The 19,092-nt window shown below is 39.4% G+C and overlaps 1 protein-coding gene across 4 annotated transcripts in view; it reads left to right on the top strand.

Moving 5' to 3' along the window:
- Window positions 1-7,758, top strand: part of SEPTIN7 (septin 7) — a 98,897-nt gene extending 91,139 nt beyond the window's left edge. For all 4 annotated transcript variants that reach the window (XM_060415027.1, XM_060415026.1, XM_060415024.1 and 1 more), the window contains 2 exons: window positions 5,541-5,680; window positions 6,689-7,758. In XM_060415027.1, the coding sequence (XP_060271010.1) occupies window positions 5,541-5,680; window positions 6,689-6,728 (180 nt within the window). In that variant the 3' untranslated portion in view covers window positions 6,729-7,758. The remainder of the gene's footprint in view (window positions 1-5,540; window positions 5,681-6,688) is intronic.
- The last annotated feature ends 11,334 nt before the right edge of the window (window positions 7,759-19,092 follow it).

The raw sequence follows: 19,092 nt of genomic DNA, 5'->3' as shown, positions 1-19,092 counted from the left end.
TTTGCAACCCTAAGGATTGTAACCTGCCAGGCTCCTCTGTCCGTGGGGTTTCCCAGACAAGAATGTTGGACTGAGTTGCCATTTCCTCCTCCAAGGGAGCTTCCCAACCCAGGGATTGAACCCACGTCTCCTTGTCTCCTGCATTGGCAGGCAGAGTCTTACCTCTGAGCCACCTGGGAAGTCAAATCAGTTTAGTCGCTCAGTCGTGTCCGACTGTTTGCGACCTCATGAACCGCAGCATGCCAGGCCTCCCTGTGCATCACCAACTCCTGGAGGTTACCCAAACTCATGTCCATTGAGTCAGTGATGCCGTCCAACCATCTCATCTTCTGTCGTCCCCTTCTCCTCCTGCCCTCAATCTTTCCCAGCATCAGGCAGGGTCTTTTCAAATGAGTCAGCTCTTCGCATCAGATGGCCAAAGTATTGGAGTTTCAGCTTTAGCATCAGTCCTTCCAATGAACACCCAGGACTGATCTCCTTTAGGATGGACTGGTTGGATCTCCTTGCAGTCCAAGGGACTCTCAAGAGTCTTCTGCAACACCACAGTTCAAAAGCATCAATTCTTTGGCACTTAGCTTTCTTTATAGTCCAACTCTCACATCCATACATGACCACTGGAAAAAACATAGCCTTGAGACGGACCTTTGTTGGCAAAGTAATGTCTCTGCGTTTTAATATGCTGTCTAGGTTGATCACAACTTTCCTTCCAAGGAGTAAGTGTCTTTTAATTTCATTGCTATGGTCACCATCTGCAGTGATTTTGGAGCCCAGGAAAATAAAGTCAGCCACTGTTTCCACTGTTTCCCCATCTAGTTCCCATGAAGTGATGGGACCAGATGTCATGATCTTCGTTTTCTGAATGTTGAGCTTTAAGCCAACTTTTTCACTCTCCTCTTTCACTCTCATCAAGAGGCTGTTTAGTTCTTCACTTTCTGCCATAAGGGTGGGGTCATCTGTATATCTAAGGTTATTGATATTTTTCCCGGCAGTCTTGATTCCAGCTTATGCTTCCTCCAGCCCAGCATTTCTCATTATGTACTCTGCATAGAAGTTAATAAGCAGGGTGACAATATACAACCTTGACCTACTCCTTTTCCTATTTGGAACCAGTCTGTTGTTCCATGTCCAGTTCTAACTGTTGCTTCCTGACCTGCATATAGGTTTCTCAAGAGGCAAGTCAGGTGGTCTGGTATTCCTATCTCTTTCAGAATTTTCCACAGTTTATTGTGATCCACATAGTCAAAGGCTTTGGCATAGTCAATAAAGCAGAAATAGATGTTTTTCTGGAACTCTTGCTTTTTCGATGATCCAGTGTAAGTTGGCAATTTGATCTCTGGTTTATCTGCCTTTTCTAAAACCAGCTTGAAATCTGGAAGTTCATGGTTCACATATTGCTGAAGCCTGGCTTGGAGAATTTTAAGCATCACCTTACTGGTGTGTGATTTACAATAATACATATTTTAATAATCTGTTTAGATACAAGTATACTTGGTAGGAAGACATAGTAGAATACCTAAAGTAAATTTTATTAGCTATAGTTAACAAATTATGAGAAATGAAATTTTAAGCCTTTCCATATAGTCGGTCTAAGAAGGTAAGAGTTTTGGGCAGATACAAGAATAAAAACTAGTTTTAGGATAGTAATAATTGACCAGACTTACTTGCATATGAATGGAGAAAGAAAGAACCTCAATTAAACTGTGGGCATGCTGTGATAAATTACAGACAAAAAGAAATGAAGGAATGTGATTTTGTAGATGAGTTGGGCCTTATGTGACCCTAGTGTCAGTGTAATTCAGTTGCAAAAATCAGGTAGGGTAGTGACAAAGCATTCCATCAAGCTGTTCTGCTGTAACCTTAGAATCCCTCTACATGTTGAAGCATATACTTAGTTTTGGTTAATCAAAAAGATCATGAAGACATATCCATCTGTAAGTGATAAGAAATAAAAGATGGAGGAAAAAAAACACTTAACACAATAATCTATAGAGTAAATTTGGCTTGATGTCCAAGAACAGTAGAAGAAACTATAGGTAAACACAAATCAGCAATTTCAGTATGATGTTTTCTCAGCATAGATTTATTATCTTTGTGCTGAAAATTACTTTTAAATATGTAGGATGACATTAATATGAAATACTTAAGCAATTTTTTAATTGGAGGATAATTGCTTTACAGTGTTGTGTTTCTGCCATTCATCAACATGAATCAGTCATACAATATGAAATATTTTAAAAATTACTTTTAATGATAAAATTCAGTGGTTAAATGTGGATCCACTAATATAATAATATTTAAGAAAAGACTCAGATTTAAGTTTGTTACATCCTTACAGTTGGTCTCTTTGCTTTTGTAATTAATTACTGCATAAAATACATAAGCTTTCTTTGACTAAATATATGTTTGCTACCCATGGACTGTAGCCTACCAGGGTCCTCTGTCCATGGGATTTTCCAGGCAGTGGTACTGGAGTGGATTGCCATTTCCTTCTGCAGGGAATCTTCCCGACTCAGGGATCGAACCTAGGTCTCCCACATTGTAGACAGACGCTTTACTGTCTGAGCCACCAGGGAAGTCCTACTCTAATATTACGACAGAAGTGCTCCAATCCATTGAGTAGACAGAATGCAGAGTATTCAGTAGTTTTGAGGAAGTGTTTCTATTCCACATTAGACTTCTCTTAAATTACTGAGCTTTTCATGTAATCTCTTATCACAAAAAAAACTTACTTGCACTACTGTTACATTTATAATATGTGTTTAATTCAGTGCAGATACAGAATAGCTTCTCCAGGCTTAAGATTGCCAACTCTGCAAAACTAATATCCTGAGCACTTGTTATTAAGATGACATTTAGGAGATTAAGTTTTTTTATTAATTAGGTTTTTATTAAATCTATCCATTTGAGTCTCTACCCCTTCACCAATTAATAAGTAATCTGGAGAATCCCTGCTACTGCTGCTAAGTCACTTCAGTCATGTCCGACTCTGTGCGACCCCATAGACGGCAGCCCACCAGGCTCCCCCGTCCCTGGGATTCTCCAGGCAAGAACACTGGAGTGGGTTGCCATTTCCTTCTCCAAAGCATGAAAGTGAAAAGTGAAAGTGAAGTTGCTCAGTCGTGTCCGACTCTTCATGACCCCATGGACTGCAGCCTATCAGGCTCCTCCGTCCATGGGATTTTCCAGGCAAGAGTACTGGAATGGGGTGCCATGAATCCCTATCAGAAGGTAAATAAAAATAGGAATAATCAAGAGTCTGCATTATCTCCACACTTAGGTTTCGATGAAAATCTAAAAGGAGTTGAATTTACATTTGAAAAGACATATTTTAGGGTCTCCTCCTAAGAGTAAATGTCATAAGCAATTATGTTAAGCATTTATTTCCATAAGCAATTATAGAACTTTTGAGAGTTTTAATGATTACTGTGAATGGTGAAAACAGAGTTTTGTGATACTTAGCTACTCTTTGAAGAATAGTCTTTATTAACATTGAAAGAAACTGTAAAGCGATGTGGGCCAAGTAATTCTGTAAGCCATATAAGGATATAAATATGAAGTCTGTTTAACCTTGTATAATATGTTTTCTCAAGTGCTAGATATATTTGTGTGGGGCATAGCTGCTAATATCCTGCAGCACAGTGTATTAGACACAGTACTAAGCATCTTTCATAGATTATGTTATTTAGTCCATACCACAGCCCTACAAGGTGGATATTATTGTCTCATTTCCATTTTTTACATGAGAGGAACGATAAATTAACTTGGTCAGTGCTGCATATCTGTAAGTCATTATTTGAATGCACTTAACTGTGCTCTTAATCCTAGACAAGTCTACAATCATGTATCCACAATTTCGAATCTTTAAAAGCTCTGAAAACTGCAAAGCCGGAAGCAGAACTAACAGTTTTATCCCCACTTGATGTGAATAGTTATATACTTTGCTGCAAAAATAAAAAATGTGATAGATGCTACCTTAGCCCAGGTATTGTTTTGTAAATACAGTAAATAGACCTTTCTAAGTAGAATAGGCTTTCAGAAATCTGAAAAATTCTGAACTGTGTGATACATCTAACCCTAAGAATTTCTACAAAGGGAAGGATTGTGACCTGCACTTTTAACCTACATGGTAGTTAACACAAAAGAAAATGTATATGTGATAGAAAGGTACAGATAAAGAATGATGAACACTTGTAACCCTATGGCCCAGTTTAAAAAATAAGGCATCATCAGTTCATTTGAGGCAGCTCTGTTTCTCTCCCCTATTGTATCCCTCTCTCTCTTTCTCAGAAGTAACTCTGCTGGATTTTGTGTATATAATTCCCTTGCGTTTTCTCTTTTTAAAAATTAAAGGCATTTCCCTGTGTTCCTATTTTCTGATATGTTCTTAGTAATGTGTTTGCTATCATCAGGAAGATGTTACTTCAAATTTGATTCATATTTGCTTTAATATATCTTAGATGGTTTCGTTTTATAGAAACTGCATGAGATATTTGGAATAGAAATGAATATAAAGTCACTTTTTTGGGTTTATGAAGTAACAAAGAAAACAGATTGTATGCAAAGTTATAATCCAAATTCAAGATGTTGACTAATTGATGTAATACAGTCTTTAACGGAACATAATTCCTGGACATCTGAAAGTTTTTAATAAATAGTTGTTAGTTATTTGATGTAGTTAGATAGTTAGATTTATTAATTTTTTGCTGTGATTGTTTTCCACAGAAATGGATTGACTAGTGCCTAAATGGACTAGATAAGCTCTTTGTTTCTTCAGTTACTTTGCATGTGTGTTTTTTATCTTACAGCCAACATTCTTTGCAGCATTAATTCTCAATATAGAAAGAACCATCTGTTTCAGAATCATGGGGGCTTATTGAAAATGTGGATTTCTAGACTTAAAAACCCAGAAATTCTAATTCAGTATGTCTGGTTAGGTCCAGGATTCTTTATTTTTAATAAGCGTTTAGGTGGTTCATACAAAGACTGACATTTGAGAACCGCTGCTTTATAAGAATCCAGGGACCTTATCTCCTCATCTTGTAACTCTTACATTCTTACCTATTTGCTTTCTTTTCACTTGTCTCGCTTTCTTAAACTTGAAATTATGAGACAGGTTCAGATCCTGGTTCTGCCACTTTTGGCTAATGACTTTGTACAAGTGACATAAACTTTGCAGCTACAAATGTTTGCTCATCTAGGAGTGGGAACAGTGGTATCTCCTCTGCCCAACTTCCTACATGTTTGTGAGTAAGGAAAAATGAGATGATAAAAATATGAGTATGCCCCTTATAAAGTGCTATACAACTGCAGCTTATTGTACTTTTTTTTTTAAACCCCTTGTTTCCCAAGATTATTCTCTTTGGTCCCTGGCATTTTGGGTGGTAAGTCCTATAGAAAGAGGATTTTTAGACAGTGCTTTCCACGTGGTACTCTGAATTTATAGCATAAGAACTGAATGCTCAGCTTTTAACATTAGACTGCCTGGATGAAATGTATTTCTGATTTCTCAGTTTTATTTTATGTATTGTGCTTTGAACTAGCTCCAACGGCGCCATGAGCAAATGAAAAAGAATTTGGAAGCACAGCACAAAGAATTAGAGGAAAAACGTCGTCAGTTTGAAGATGAGAAAGCAAACTGGGAAGCCCAACAACGTATTTTAGAACAACAGAACTCTTCAAGGTATCAATATCAGATTCCCAAGAAATATGTGTATTAGTTTTAAAGAATTATTTTCCTGTTTATTTTAAAAACATTAATATTTTAAGACATTTTCCATTACCATACATCCCAAGCAAAAATTATTTTCATGGATGATATTTTACATAGATTGATGAACTCTATTATAATAGTATTTTTTCCACTGCAAACATTTTTATGACTTAATAATCTTCATAATTATAACTTAGTACCTTTATAACATTCTCTTCAGTTGACTCACCATAATTAGTTGTTTACTGCTTCCTGTCAAATATTAAACATAATGGTTGTGTGTAATTCTTGACAGACATAGAGAGCATTGCTGCAGTGTTCTCTTTTATACATTTAGAGGTATATTTTTATTGTGTTTGATTATTTCATTAAGATAAAGTTTTAGATACCTAGTTTCTAATGCAGCTAATTAGTTACTCATAATTTACTCAAAAATCGGGTAGTCTTTGTACTTTGGTCTTCTTTTCCTCATTAGTCCCATTTAAAACTGAAAAGTTGCATCCCTGTAAGGATTCTGTAATTTAACCTCACTGCTAAACATTTTCAAGTTTAGACATTTGTTCAGTAACACTATGCATCTATTAACTTTTCCCTTAAGAAAGATGAAAATTCATTTGTGAGAAAAAAAGCATTTCAGAATGCAGATGGCTGTAGGAGAAAAGGATACCTTACTTGATGTCAGTTGAACTTTTTCGATTTGTACTATTTCATTTAGGAAAAGTTGTTTTTGTATAAAAAAATGGGATTTTGTCATATTTCTTACTGTTTGTCTTGGAATTTTGTCAAATATTTGTCCAAGAAAATATTATAGATTAGCATTGTCCTTATTGTTAACTTCTATATCTTCTGATTTTAAAATAAAAATGTAACACAGTTGAAAATCCAACACAGTTGTAGTTGGTTTAGCTATTGCTACCATATGTTTTCTAGGTTTACAAAGTAGTTACTCATTTTGATTGTTTTTGTTTACTCATTTAGAACCTTGGAAAAGAACAAGAAGAAAGGGAAGATCTTTTAAACCCTCTATTGACCACCAGTTACGTATTAGTTGCCAATATGCCAGCTTGGACATCAGTGTTTGTTGGATCCGTTTGACCAATTTGCACCGGTTTTATCCTTAATGATGGATTTAACAGCATGACAAAAATTATTATTATTATTTTTTTGTTCTTGATGGAGATTAAGATGCCTTGAATTGTCTAGGGTTGTTGTGTACTTAGAAACTAACAGCTCTAAGTACCTTTCCTACATTTTTCTTTTCTTTTTTTATTAAACAGATGTCTTCAATTTAATGCAAGAAAACATTTTACTGTTGTACAATCATGTTCTGGTGGTTTGATTGTTTACAGGATATTCCAAAATAAAAGGACTCTGAAAGGTTTCATTGAGGATAAATTGCCATAATATGATGCAAACTATGCTTCTTTATGATAATTATAATACAGAGGTTCCATTCAATGCAGCGTATACAATAATGTAATTTAGTCTAACACAGTTGACCCTATTTTTTGACACTTCCATTGTTTAAAAATACACATGGAAAAAAAAAACCTATATGCTTACAATGCACCTAGAGCTTTTTTATAACAACCTTTTTTTTTTGTTTGTTTGTTTTGAATTCTTTAAATATATATTATTTTCATTTAGTACCCTCTTTAGCCAGAATCTCATTACTGCTTCATTTTTGTAATAACATTTAATTTAGGTATTTTCCATATATTGGCCCTGCTAAAAAATAGAATATAGCATCTTTCATATGATAGGAACCAACAAAGAAACTTTCCTTTAATTCCCTTTTTACACTTTATGGTAAGTAGCAGGGGGGAAAATGCATTTATAGATCATTTCTAGGCAAAATTGTGAAGCTAACAACCAACCTATTTCTACCTATGTGCAGTCTCTTTTATTTTACTAGAAATGGGAATCATGGCCTCTTGAAAAGAAAAAAAAGTCACCATTCTGCATTTAGCTGTATTCATTTATTGCATTTCTGTATTTTTTTGTTTGTATTGTAAAAAATTCACATAATAAACAATGTTGTGATGTAATTGAGTGTGGCGTGTTAAATATTCTACAGTTGATAGGAGTGTGTTTGAGAAGAAACTTTTCAATTTGAATTTGCCTTCTCCATGATTGTAACTCTTGTTTGTTTCATTTAGAATGCACTTGTGCTGATTTTCTAATTTACAGAATATAGTATCTTATCTACTTACTACTGTCTCCTATTAACACATTTCTCTGAGAACAAATTTCAGCTTACCAGGTGAACTCTCAAGTCCTTGGACTGAAATTTTTTAACTGAAAAAGAGAGTGGTATAATTTCTTTTCACTAAAGTCAAATGATAAGAGATTTTAACAAAATGCTTTGTGACATTTTAATGATTAATGCAATACAGTTTATTACTTTAAAAAGTTTCACCGTATCTTTTGATGATCCTGTCAAAAGGAAGTAACTGATTATTATGATTACCCAATATTTTTGTTGACACTAGAAGCTGAAGGGTTTAAATAAAACAGGATGCTTAAAAGAGCCTTGTTGCTTTTCAAAGATATATAAAGTGTATGTAGAGCGTGTTAGGAAGATCATTCACTTTACAGAAAATCTTGACTTCACATGTAAGTTCATTCTGGGATACTATTTTTAAAGCAGATCTTATGAGGCATTAAAAACATGATTTAAGATTACTGCAGTAACAGTTTATTTGTTGGCCATCACTAAAGATTGTCTTTGAAAATACAGTGCTTTCTGCTGTGTGTGGTTTTCTTTTTTTAATTGGCTGTTACTCCAAGACCAGAATCAGACATTCAGGAATAATTGTAAGTAAATATGCAGAGATATTTTTTTGTTTGGTTTGGTTCTTATAATAGAGATTTAGTTAACGCCCTTAACCAGAAAAGTTTGGTTTTAGGAAAAATAACTTAATGAATTTGATGACTGCAAAATCAGAAAGTTTATATTGACCACTTGTCTAACTGGTAAGTACTACTGCTTCTAGAAACAAGTTCTCATAGGTGCTGTTTAAAAATTCAATATGCATTGTGATAACTTTGTAAAGTCACCTTTATTCTATTACCCTAGTGAAAACTTTCGGAAGTTTTTGTCTGTATCATGGCGAAGGTTTATCTGAATCTGATGTAGGACCCGTACAGAACTTGACCGACCAGGTCATTTGATGGTTGGCTTCGTTTTTCAAGCTTATCAAGGGCTTTTTTGTTATATGGCCTGTAGAGTTCTGAGAACTGCTATGTGATTATTCACAATACATATAACATTCAGGAAGCGTAAGGAAAGGCTAGCTTGTAAATAGCAAAATGGACAATACCTAGTCTCCATTGTGAGAGACATTATAAATTGGAGTAACTCTAACCACTGCGCTCTTTAAGTGAGACCAGAGACGCCCTAATCCAAGTGCACATCGCATGGCAGAGTTGTGCTGCCACCTAGTGGAAGTAAGAGCTAATTGTTTTTATCAAGTTCACATTGGAGCAGAGGCTTATTTCTGTGGAGCTCAGGTTCTAATTTTGAAAGCTAAGCAGATATAGACTTCTGCTTCTCAGACTCATTAGCTTAGTGTCACACCACCACCCACATATTCTGACATATTCTGCACCTTTCATGCCTTTTATTCTCTTGGAAAAAGACCTAGGAATGTGGAGGTCAGGGTAGCAGGTAAGCAAAAAGGTGGAAAGAATGTAAGACTGCAACAGTAGCAAAGTGTTGACTTAGCAAGTCATTTAGATCACTGTCTCCAAACCTGATACTGTTTCTTTGTGAAAATATTTTTGAGCATGTATGTGTGATTATACCTATATAGTAAATTATATATAGGTAGCACTATGTTAGGGCTTCCCAGGTGATGCTAGTGGTGAAGAACCCACCTGGCAATGCGGGGGACACAAGAGACATGAATTTGATCCCTGGGTAGGGAAGATCCCCTGGAGAAGGAAATAACGACCCACTCTAGTATTCTTGCCTGGGAAATCCCATAGACAGAGGAGCCTGGCAGCCTTTAGTCCATGAGGTTACAAAGGGTTGAACACAACTGAAGCAAAGCAAGCAAGCAGTATGTTAATATGAACATTATGAAACAATTTTTAAAACTCAAAAAAAAGTTTAGCGCTTCCCAAGCCCCAGTAAATTATCTAATATATTCTACTTTGGAAGTCCTTGGTTTAATATGGTAGTCAGTAGTATGTAGATCCTTACACTGTTGAATCCCTAAGGAAGTCCTGCCATGGTATCCTACTTGATGTAAAAGGAAGACTTAATTGTCTGGTAAATTGAAATCCTTTCTAATAAATAGTTTGCAAATAAAAACAAAAGTTGGTGTACTTCATTCAGGATATTTACCCTACCCCAGACAGTCAACTAGTTTGTGTACATTATCTTCATTTAATCCTTAATAGATAACAGTGTCATCCTTTTCATAGATGTGGAAACAGCTTTGGAGGTGGTTAGTGACTTATCCATTAGAGAGGTGGTAACTGGTGAAGTTGGAGTGTGAACTGGTCTTGGCAACAGCAGGACCTGTGTACTTCAATCTTACGCCATAAGACCACCTGGTGTGTGCCAGAAAACACTAAACCCACTGACTAATCACCTCGGTTCAAATCCCATCTGTATAAATTAGGTGTGTTACTTTTTGTTTCTGAATATTTGTTTCTTCAGCCCTAAAATAAGGCCCATACCTCCCTTGCTAGATCTGAGTGCAGATTACGTCGTGACTGCACAAGTAAAGGTGCCTAAATCTTGAGAGATTTTTCTTGAATTTTAAGAAATTCAATTGAATTGAAAAACTGTTCAACACCTTCCTCCCCTCCCAGAATGTTGAAGGATGTGGTGATGCCAGGGCCATGACAAACCAAGAATTTTGTTTTTTCCTACTTTTAGGTAAGTTTGCGTGGTGCCATGGTAAGCCTCCAGACATGCTTCTTTGCACACAGAGCCTTTTTGGAATTACTAAATGAGGTATGTTTCAATAATAGGGTACACCATAGAAATAAGCTGATTTTGGTTAAGAGCAGGTTTTCTACAGTACGAGTGACGAGTTAAAAAATACGTCCTCCTTAATAAGTAATGCTGAGCTGGTTTATCAGTATCTCATCTCTGGTGAAAATATTGCTGCTTTTCAAGCAAACTTGGTTCCCATGATTTGGGATTAACCCATAGAGTGTTCAGAGTTTAGTGTCAGCCATTTTCAACAAAAAATAGGGACTGACAATTTCCTGTGTTCTTTAGAAGACTTTCAAAGCTTCACAGGAAGAATGAAGACTATTCTTGGCCTGAACCATTTACCCCATGGGGTACTGGGCCCAGCCAAACAGCATTGTATTAGCAAAGGGGGGTCAAGTGAAAGGAGACCTTGTTCTGTGCCAGGCTCTCAAAGGGCAGCCTGAAACCACACTGGCCACCCAGACCCAGTTTTAGATGCAGTGTTTGTGGACCTGCTGAAACCTCATGCCATTCAGGCTTTCTGAAATCCTTTGGGATGGAGACAGGGAGTAGTAGTTGACACCTCTGAGAATAGGGATCCGTGAGAACTTGGCAGAAGGGGAGAGGCTAATTAGGGGAAATGGTAAGACTCTGCCAACGAGTGTCTAGTTTTTGTTCTCTTCCTCTTCAAAGTGAGGCCCTCTTAGCTTACAGGTGTGTTGCAGGGAATAATGTCTCACCCTGTATGTTTACAAGGAAACAGCAGACCACAGAGGCCCCATGAGCTGGCTCTCATCCAAGTGTGGAGTACTGAACTAGGTCTAGCAGGGGCTTACAACTTTTTTCCCTTCATTTAGCTCCATTGTTTCTGAATTTCACGGTGGAGTCTTTCATATTTAAATGTATGCTCCAGGCTCGGAAAAGTTCTGTTTTGTGTAAGCTGGTTATTTAAGCAGCTTGGCAAATGGCAGGTGAAGTGATGGGTGCCGTGACACACACCCTGGAATTAATGTGTGTTCTCCCCTTGGTATTTAGAAGTAAAGAACATATTTTGTCTGATTGGGAGTGGGGGAGCTTTTTTTTTTAATTTTGGTAGGAATAAATCTTGTGATTATACAAATCTATAGCTTAACGTGGTTTGCTTTTCAGACCAAAAAAATAATTAATGGAACACAGTTCTTTCTCTCAGATACCAAAATAAAATTCTCCTTAGACCTTTAGTTTGCTGGGTACAGGTAGAAGAAACTCAAATTTTCACTTTCTTTCCCAAACTGCTACTTCATTAGTTCTTAATTAGGCCTCATCCCTTGTAGTCATACTTGGAAGAGGGGTAGAGGCCACTGAGGCAAGCTCACTTCTGTGGTGTCTTCATTCAGATGGGATTGGCCCAGGTATAATCCATGTCCAGAAGAGGAGACGGGCTTTCTCTCTAACTTGTGCTATGAGGACTGGTGAACTCACCCTACAAAGTGGGAGCTGCTGCTGCTAAGTCGCTTCAGTTGTGTCCGACTCTGTGCGACCCCACAGACAGCAGCCTGCCAGGCTCCCCCATCCCTGGACTTCTCCAGGCAAGAACACTGGAGTGGGTTGCCATTACCTTCTCCAATGCATGAAAGTGAAAAGTGAAAGCAAAGTCGCTCAGTCATGTCTGACTCTTCATGATCCCATGGACTGCAGCCTACCAGGCTCCTCCATCCGTGGGATTTTCCAGGCAAGAGTACTGGAGTGGGGTGTCATTGCCTTCTCCGACCAAGTGGGAGCATTTCGACATTATTCTGAATGAGGAGAATTCCTACTTAACCAAAGGAGAAAAAACTCACTTGGAAATTGAAGCAAGGGAACAAAAATCAGCAAAAGGTGAAGCAACAAATGTTTGTTGAGCACCAACTATGTGCCAGATACGAACTTCACATAAATTTCAAAGATCAGTAGAATTCTATGACATGGCCATTTTAACCCCCCATTAAAAACAAGCATACTAGAATGGATTAAGAAGTGTGGTGTATGTTTATTCAATGGAATATTAGCCATAAAAAGAATGAAATAATGTCATTTTGTAGCAACGTGGATGGACCTGAAGACAATCATACTAAGTGAAGTAAGTCATACAGTTAGTTCAGTTGCTCAGTCGTGTCTGACTCTGCGACCCCATGAGTTGCAGCACGCCAGGCCTCCCTGTCCATCACCAACTCCCAGAGTTCACTCAGACTCATGTCCATCGAGTCGGTGATGCCATCCAGCCATCTCATCCTCTGTTGTCCCCTTCTCCCCCCAATCCCTCCCAGCATCAGAGTCTTCTCCAATGTGTCAACTCTTCACATGAGGTGGCCAAAATACTGGAGTTTCAGGTTCAGCATCATTCCTTCCAAAGAAATCCCAGGGCTGATCTTCAGAATGGATTGGTTGGATCTCCTTGCAGTCCAAGGGACTCTCAATAGTCTCCTCCAACACCACAGTTCAAAAGCATCAATTCTTCGGCGCTCAGCCTTCTTCACAGTCCAACTCTCAGATCCATACATGACCACAGGAAAAACCATAGCCTTGACTAGACGAACCTTAGTTGGCAAAGTAATGTCTCTGCTTTTGAATATGCTATCTAGGTTGGTCATAACTTTTCTTCCAAGGAGTAAGCATCTTTTAATTTCATGGCTACAATCACCATCTGCAGTTATTTTGGAGCCCCCCAGAATAAAGTCTGATACTGTTTCTACTGTTTCCCCATCTATTTGCCATGAAGTGATGGGACCAGATGCCATGATCTTCGTTTTCTGAATGTTGAGCTTTACGCCAACTTTTTCACTCTCTACTTTCACTTTCATCAAGAGGCTTTTTAGTTCCTCTTCCCTTTCTGCCATAAGGGTGGTGTCATCTGCATATCTGAGATTATTGAGAGTTCTCCCGGCAATCTTGATTCCAGCTGTGTTTCTTCCAGTCCAGCGTTTCTCATGATGTACTCTGCATATAAGTTAAATAAGCAGGGTGACAATATACAGCCTTGACCTACTCCTTTTCCTATTTGGAACCAGTCTGTTGTTCCATGTCCAGTTCTAACTGTTGCTTCCTGACCTGCATACAGATTTCTCAAGAGGCAAGTCAGGTGGTCTGGTATTCCCATCTCTTTCAGAATTTTCCACAGTTTATTGTGATCCACACAGTCAAAGGCTTTGGCATAGTCAATACAGGGAAAGACAAATATATCATTTCTGTGTGGAATCTTAAAAAAATGATACAAATGAACATATTTACAAAACTTTCATAGCAAATTTATGGTTACCAAGGGGGAAAGAATGGGGAGAAATAGGAGTTTGTGATTAACAGATACACACTATGTATAAAATAACCAGGACCTACTGTATAGCTATATTGAACTATATTGAATATCTTATGATAAGCTATAAGGGAAAAGAGTCTGAGAAATATATATAAAATTGAATCACTTCAAGCACAACATTGTGAATCTGTGCTTCAGTAAAAGAAGGGAAAGCAAAAAAAAAAATTTCATTGTAAAATTTAATGTTATTAGTTATCCATTGCTGTATACAAAGCAATAACTACCTGCTAACCTTAGTAATGATAACATTTATAGTTTACTACAGTTTAATAATAACACTTCTTAGTTTCTGCAGGTCAGAGATTAGTTGGGTAGTTCTGGCTGGGGACTGTCATTTAGATGTCCAGAGGGCTGGCATTCAGGATGGCTTAGTTGAATCACTAGTAAGTGGATTTTCAGGAGGCCTCAGTCCTTTACCACATGGACTTCTCCATGGGGCTCCTTGCATGTCCTTGTGACATGGTGACTGGTTTTTTTCCCAGAACAAATGATCCAAGAGAGAGCAAGGTGTAAGCCACGATGCCTTTTATGATCTAGCTTTGAAGGTCCCATAATGCCCTTTCTGCAATATGCCATTGCTGATGCAGCTCAGCCCTGTTCAGTATGGGAGGCAGCTGTACAAAAGCTGAATGCCAGGAGGCCACTGCTACATTATATCTTCTTTCATTTAATAAATATTTTTTCAAATTTTAGTTTAATAAAATTATTTAAATATTTTAATAAACACTTCTACAAATAATGCTGTGAACATTTCTGTACACATCTTGCCCAAATATGGGAGTTTCTGTAGGCTTATGTGTCATGAACAAAGCTAGCAAATCTGTCCCTTTAGGTTTACAAGCCTCTGTCAAATTTTCTGTGATTCGTCATGTAAAATGTTCTATCCACTGGCCCCACCCCCACTCAGATCAGATGTCCCCATAGACCCAACCCAGGGCCTTAGTTAACTCCATCTTTACAGTTTGAATCAGAAAAAAGAGGAGGAGTTCTTCCCCTGCCTCAAAATGCGAAAAAGGGATGATCTACAGCAGACCCAGTAGGCTGGGTGGCGGAGCTGTGGTCACAGAGATAACTGTGAGCCACATAGCACTGCTGCTCCCCCACAGACGTCTCCTAGGGATTGTGGGTAAATGAGTTACAGATTCTTCAGCCAACCTGGGCATTTGCGGTCAGCCCGTGCATATCCCACACTCCAGTTCTGGGTCTTTGCCTGTGTTGACTGTTGTGGGAGCTCCACCTGGCCCACAATCTTCTGATCCACACCCAAGCAGCCCCTGAACCTTGACCCTCATGAGGCTTCAACTCTCTCCCTCCTTCCTTGCTGCCCACCCTGGGCCAGGGTTTACAATGGTCCCTCCTGCTTACGTCATGAATGCACCCAAAGCCCACATCTCAGCACTCCCCGTTTACAGGGTTGGCTCCCTATTGGTACCTCCAGCAGAGCCTCAAATAATTCTTCCCCATTTCTAGATTTTCAAGGAATTTTTTCCTGCTGATTTTCATTTTTGGCAAAAAATACTTTTTTCTGAACCATTTTTGAATCATTTGCAGCCCTGTGCCCTTTGTATTAAGTTGTTCGGTGTGTATTTCCTAGAAACAAATCCTCATAATAATAATTAAAACAATTTAATGAGCTTTTAATCAAACTTAAAAACATAAATCCTCTTTGTGAAGTTAATGACAAGTTGATGTCAGGAGGCCTCAGTTCCTTGCTACATGGACCTGCTTGAGTGTCCTTATCTTCAAATATATATGTTTTTGTGTTCATATTATGTACACTGCTTGGATGGGATCAAGTGGCCAGGTTGACACCTAAGTCTAGGTGTCACATATCTCTGCCACGTGGGATGGACTCATTCATTCATTCTCATTCTCTCCATCCGATCTCTGAGCCCCAGCCAGCCACGAGTTTTCCCACCTTGCAGCAAGATTTCCAACACAGGAATCCCGCCGCCACCTGGAAGATTAAAGCAGTGGAAGCTGGTAGCCCCTGCACGGTTCGCCGGTGCGGTGGAAGGCAGGCTCCCTGCTGTCCCCTGGCGGCCACAGACACCTGCACAGGGCCTGGCTCCTCGAGGCAGCACCAAGTTGATGCAGCTTCTTCCCTCTTGGGGGCTAGGGTCTGTGGGCACAGACCCTGCCTTCTTTCTCCCATTCGAGCATCAGTGGCGGATAGGGACTGTTGGGACAGAACGTGGCAGTATGCCAGTATGCCTCCTGAGACCTGTGCCAGGAGGTGGCTTTCCAGAGCGCCTGGTGCCCCTGAATTCCACACCACTCAATTGTTGGATTTTATATTGTTTTCAGAAATACTTCAAGACCTTTTATTATTTTTATTTAATGGGAAGAGTTTTAAGAATGTTACAAAAGTAACTCAGACTCTTGAACAAAATATTACAACCAAACATAAAGCATGAACGGTTTAAAAGGTTCCTTAAAATATTAAATATAGAATTACCATTTGACCCAGAAATTCCACTTCTTCTGGGTATATATCCAGAAGAGGTAAAAGCAGGGATGTGAACATTTGTGTTCACAGCAGCATTATTCACAAATAGCCACAAGGAAGCAACCTGAGTGTCCATGGACAATGTAAGGATAAACAGAACATGGTGTGTATCAACACATACAGTGGACTATATTCATCGACCATGAAAAGGAAGGAAATTCTGACACAGGCTACAATATGGATGAACATGCTATATGAAAAAAAAAGACACCAAACACAATAAGACAAATGTAATTCCATTTATATGAAATGTCAAGAACAGGCAAAGTATAAGGATAGGAAGGCCAGATGTTATTGGGCCCTTGGGGGAGGGGATATGGGAGTTTCTGTTTAATGAGTGCAGAGTTTTGGTTTGGAGTATGGAAATTTTTTGAAAATGGTAGTGATGGCTGCACATTGTCAGTGTAATTCATGTTACTGAATTGTACACTTAAAAATGGTTTCAATGGAAGTTTTAATTATATACAAATATGTATTTTATAATTTAAAAGCTAGGTAAGAGAAAAAAAAAACACTGGATTTACCTCTCTACTATTCTACCACCCTGAAGCAGGAGCATTCAGGTTAACTTAACTGGAGTCTGGAGTCATGTAAATGGAAGGGCTAGGGTTTGAACTGATTGCAAAGCACGCAAGATTACAATAGACTGCCTGTCTCTAAGCAGCCAGCAGCCATGATCAGGTGCCTTCCGCAGCCTTGCATCTCATCTCCCTGGAAGCACCAGTTGGTGAGTCATCACCACTTCATTCTTCTCCCTTTGATTTCCAGGGGGACTGACCTTGACCTGGACCTTTAGCATACTGGCTCCAAGTTACCCCAAGACATAAAATGACTAAGACTGTTCTTGAACACAGTGTAACCCATTCAAAGCCCAGATTAGCACAATGGGCAGGAGACCTTGGTGGCCTCCCAGAGACCCCTCTGTCCTCCTTAGGCCCCATGCCTGGGGCTACCATAGCCGCCTCATCTCTAGGGCCCTTCTCCTCTCCTGCAGCTCCCTCCTCATGCCCTGTCCCTCTGAAATTTCAAGTTCCCTCTCCCCATCCCAGCACTGTCCCCACCCACTCCTGTTCTTACCTCAGAGACTCCACACTCTGCCTCACTTCCCTCCCTCTGCAACCCTGTGTGCTCTGCCCAACAGGTATGGCAAACTTCTGCTTATAAAAGTTGGGGAGGGGAAAATTTTGAAGTGATATTTTTTAAAAAGCCATCAAATTACTTTTCATGGGAAACCAAGATTTTTTTTCAGAATCCTAAATTTTGTTGCACTGTTTACAGTTTTAATTTTAATTTTTTTTGAATTGGATAGATAAGTGGGAAGCGGGGAGCATTAGGCTTTAAGGGTTTACAACCTCTATGTATCTTGATTTGGCCCTGCCCAGTCTGCCTGATGGTGGGTCTTCTTTCTCTTGCTTATTCTCATGGGGACCTGAGCATCACAAAGAGGCCAGATCTGAGAAGAGCTGGGAGAGCAGGAGGTGGAAGGAACCTTCAGCCTGTACCAGAGGAGTTCGCTATCTTTGTGATGTGGTGTGGAGCAACTCGAGTGCCCAGTGGAAATGCTTAGGAGAAATGGGACTGGGCCAGGGAGAAGCTAGGCTCAGGGTAGGGTGATCACCCTAGGGGTGCCCGTTTTGGGTAGTGGTCCAGGACAGCAGGACATCAGCTTTCTGGTGGCTGGGGAAGGGGAGACACTGACCTCTACTTGGAGTATCAGCTTGGCCAGGTCGGAGTGGACACAGGACTAGGCGTCCCCAGTGGCATTACCATGTTCTTGGTGGATGAGGGACCTCTCTGGAAAAGGAGTTAGACATACACTCATGTGCTCCTTCTGGGGTTGTGGCAGCGCATAGTGGGCCCTCACAGGGTTATTTTGGCCGCTTGAAAAGCCTGCTGACATTGGCTAGCAAGTGGTGAATTTATAGGAATGGATGTGTGGATGGGGGATGATCTGCCCTCATCCAGTGCCCTGCCCACTTCTCTGGAGAAGATAAAGTGGGGAGCAAGTAGGCGCCAGGATCCCCACCTAGGGAAACCTGGGAATACTCCCAGTAGGCACCAGGGGGCAGCACTGCTCCAGCATCAGGCTCCTACCGAGTAACCGTTCCTGGCCTCAGCAGCTGCAGTGGCACTAAGTTCTTGGGGCTATTAATTATTATTTTTGGATTTTAAGAAATAAAAGGCTTTTTAAGAGTCATAAACTTGGTGAGGGTCCTTATAGTAGCAGGTAGAAAAACTTAATCTGAGGGAAAAAAAATGAAACAGGTTCTGCTCTCTAGCTCTGATGAGAAACAAGCCCTTCGTCCTCTCTTTGCCTCAGTTTCTCCATCTGTCAGACTGGGACAATCTCTTCTGCACCCACAGCTTAAGAAACTGTTGTGCTAAAAGGTGCAATTGATGAGAAACAATTTCCTCATGTTCGAGGTAGCTGGCACACAGTCACGGGTGTTCCTACAGTGAAGAAATATGCCAGTGTCCCTCCTTTATAAGTAGGTTCATGAGTCTGTCCTTTGGAATTAATTTTCCATAGTTGGAAACATGCGGCAGATGAATGATGCTTCCTGCTTCTGCAAGTTGACATAGCTAAGGGGCCATGGGTGGGCTGGCAG

The sequence above is a fragment of the Ovis aries genome, chromosome 4 (genome assembly GCF_016772045.2).
Source record: "Ovis aries strain OAR_USU_Benz2616 breed Rambouillet chromosome 4, ARS-UI_Ramb_v3.0, whole genome shotgun sequence".
Lineage (NCBI taxonomy): Eukaryota > Metazoa > Chordata > Mammalia > Artiodactyla > Bovidae > Ovis > Ovis aries.
This window is presented reverse-complemented; position numbering and strand designations above follow the sequence as displayed.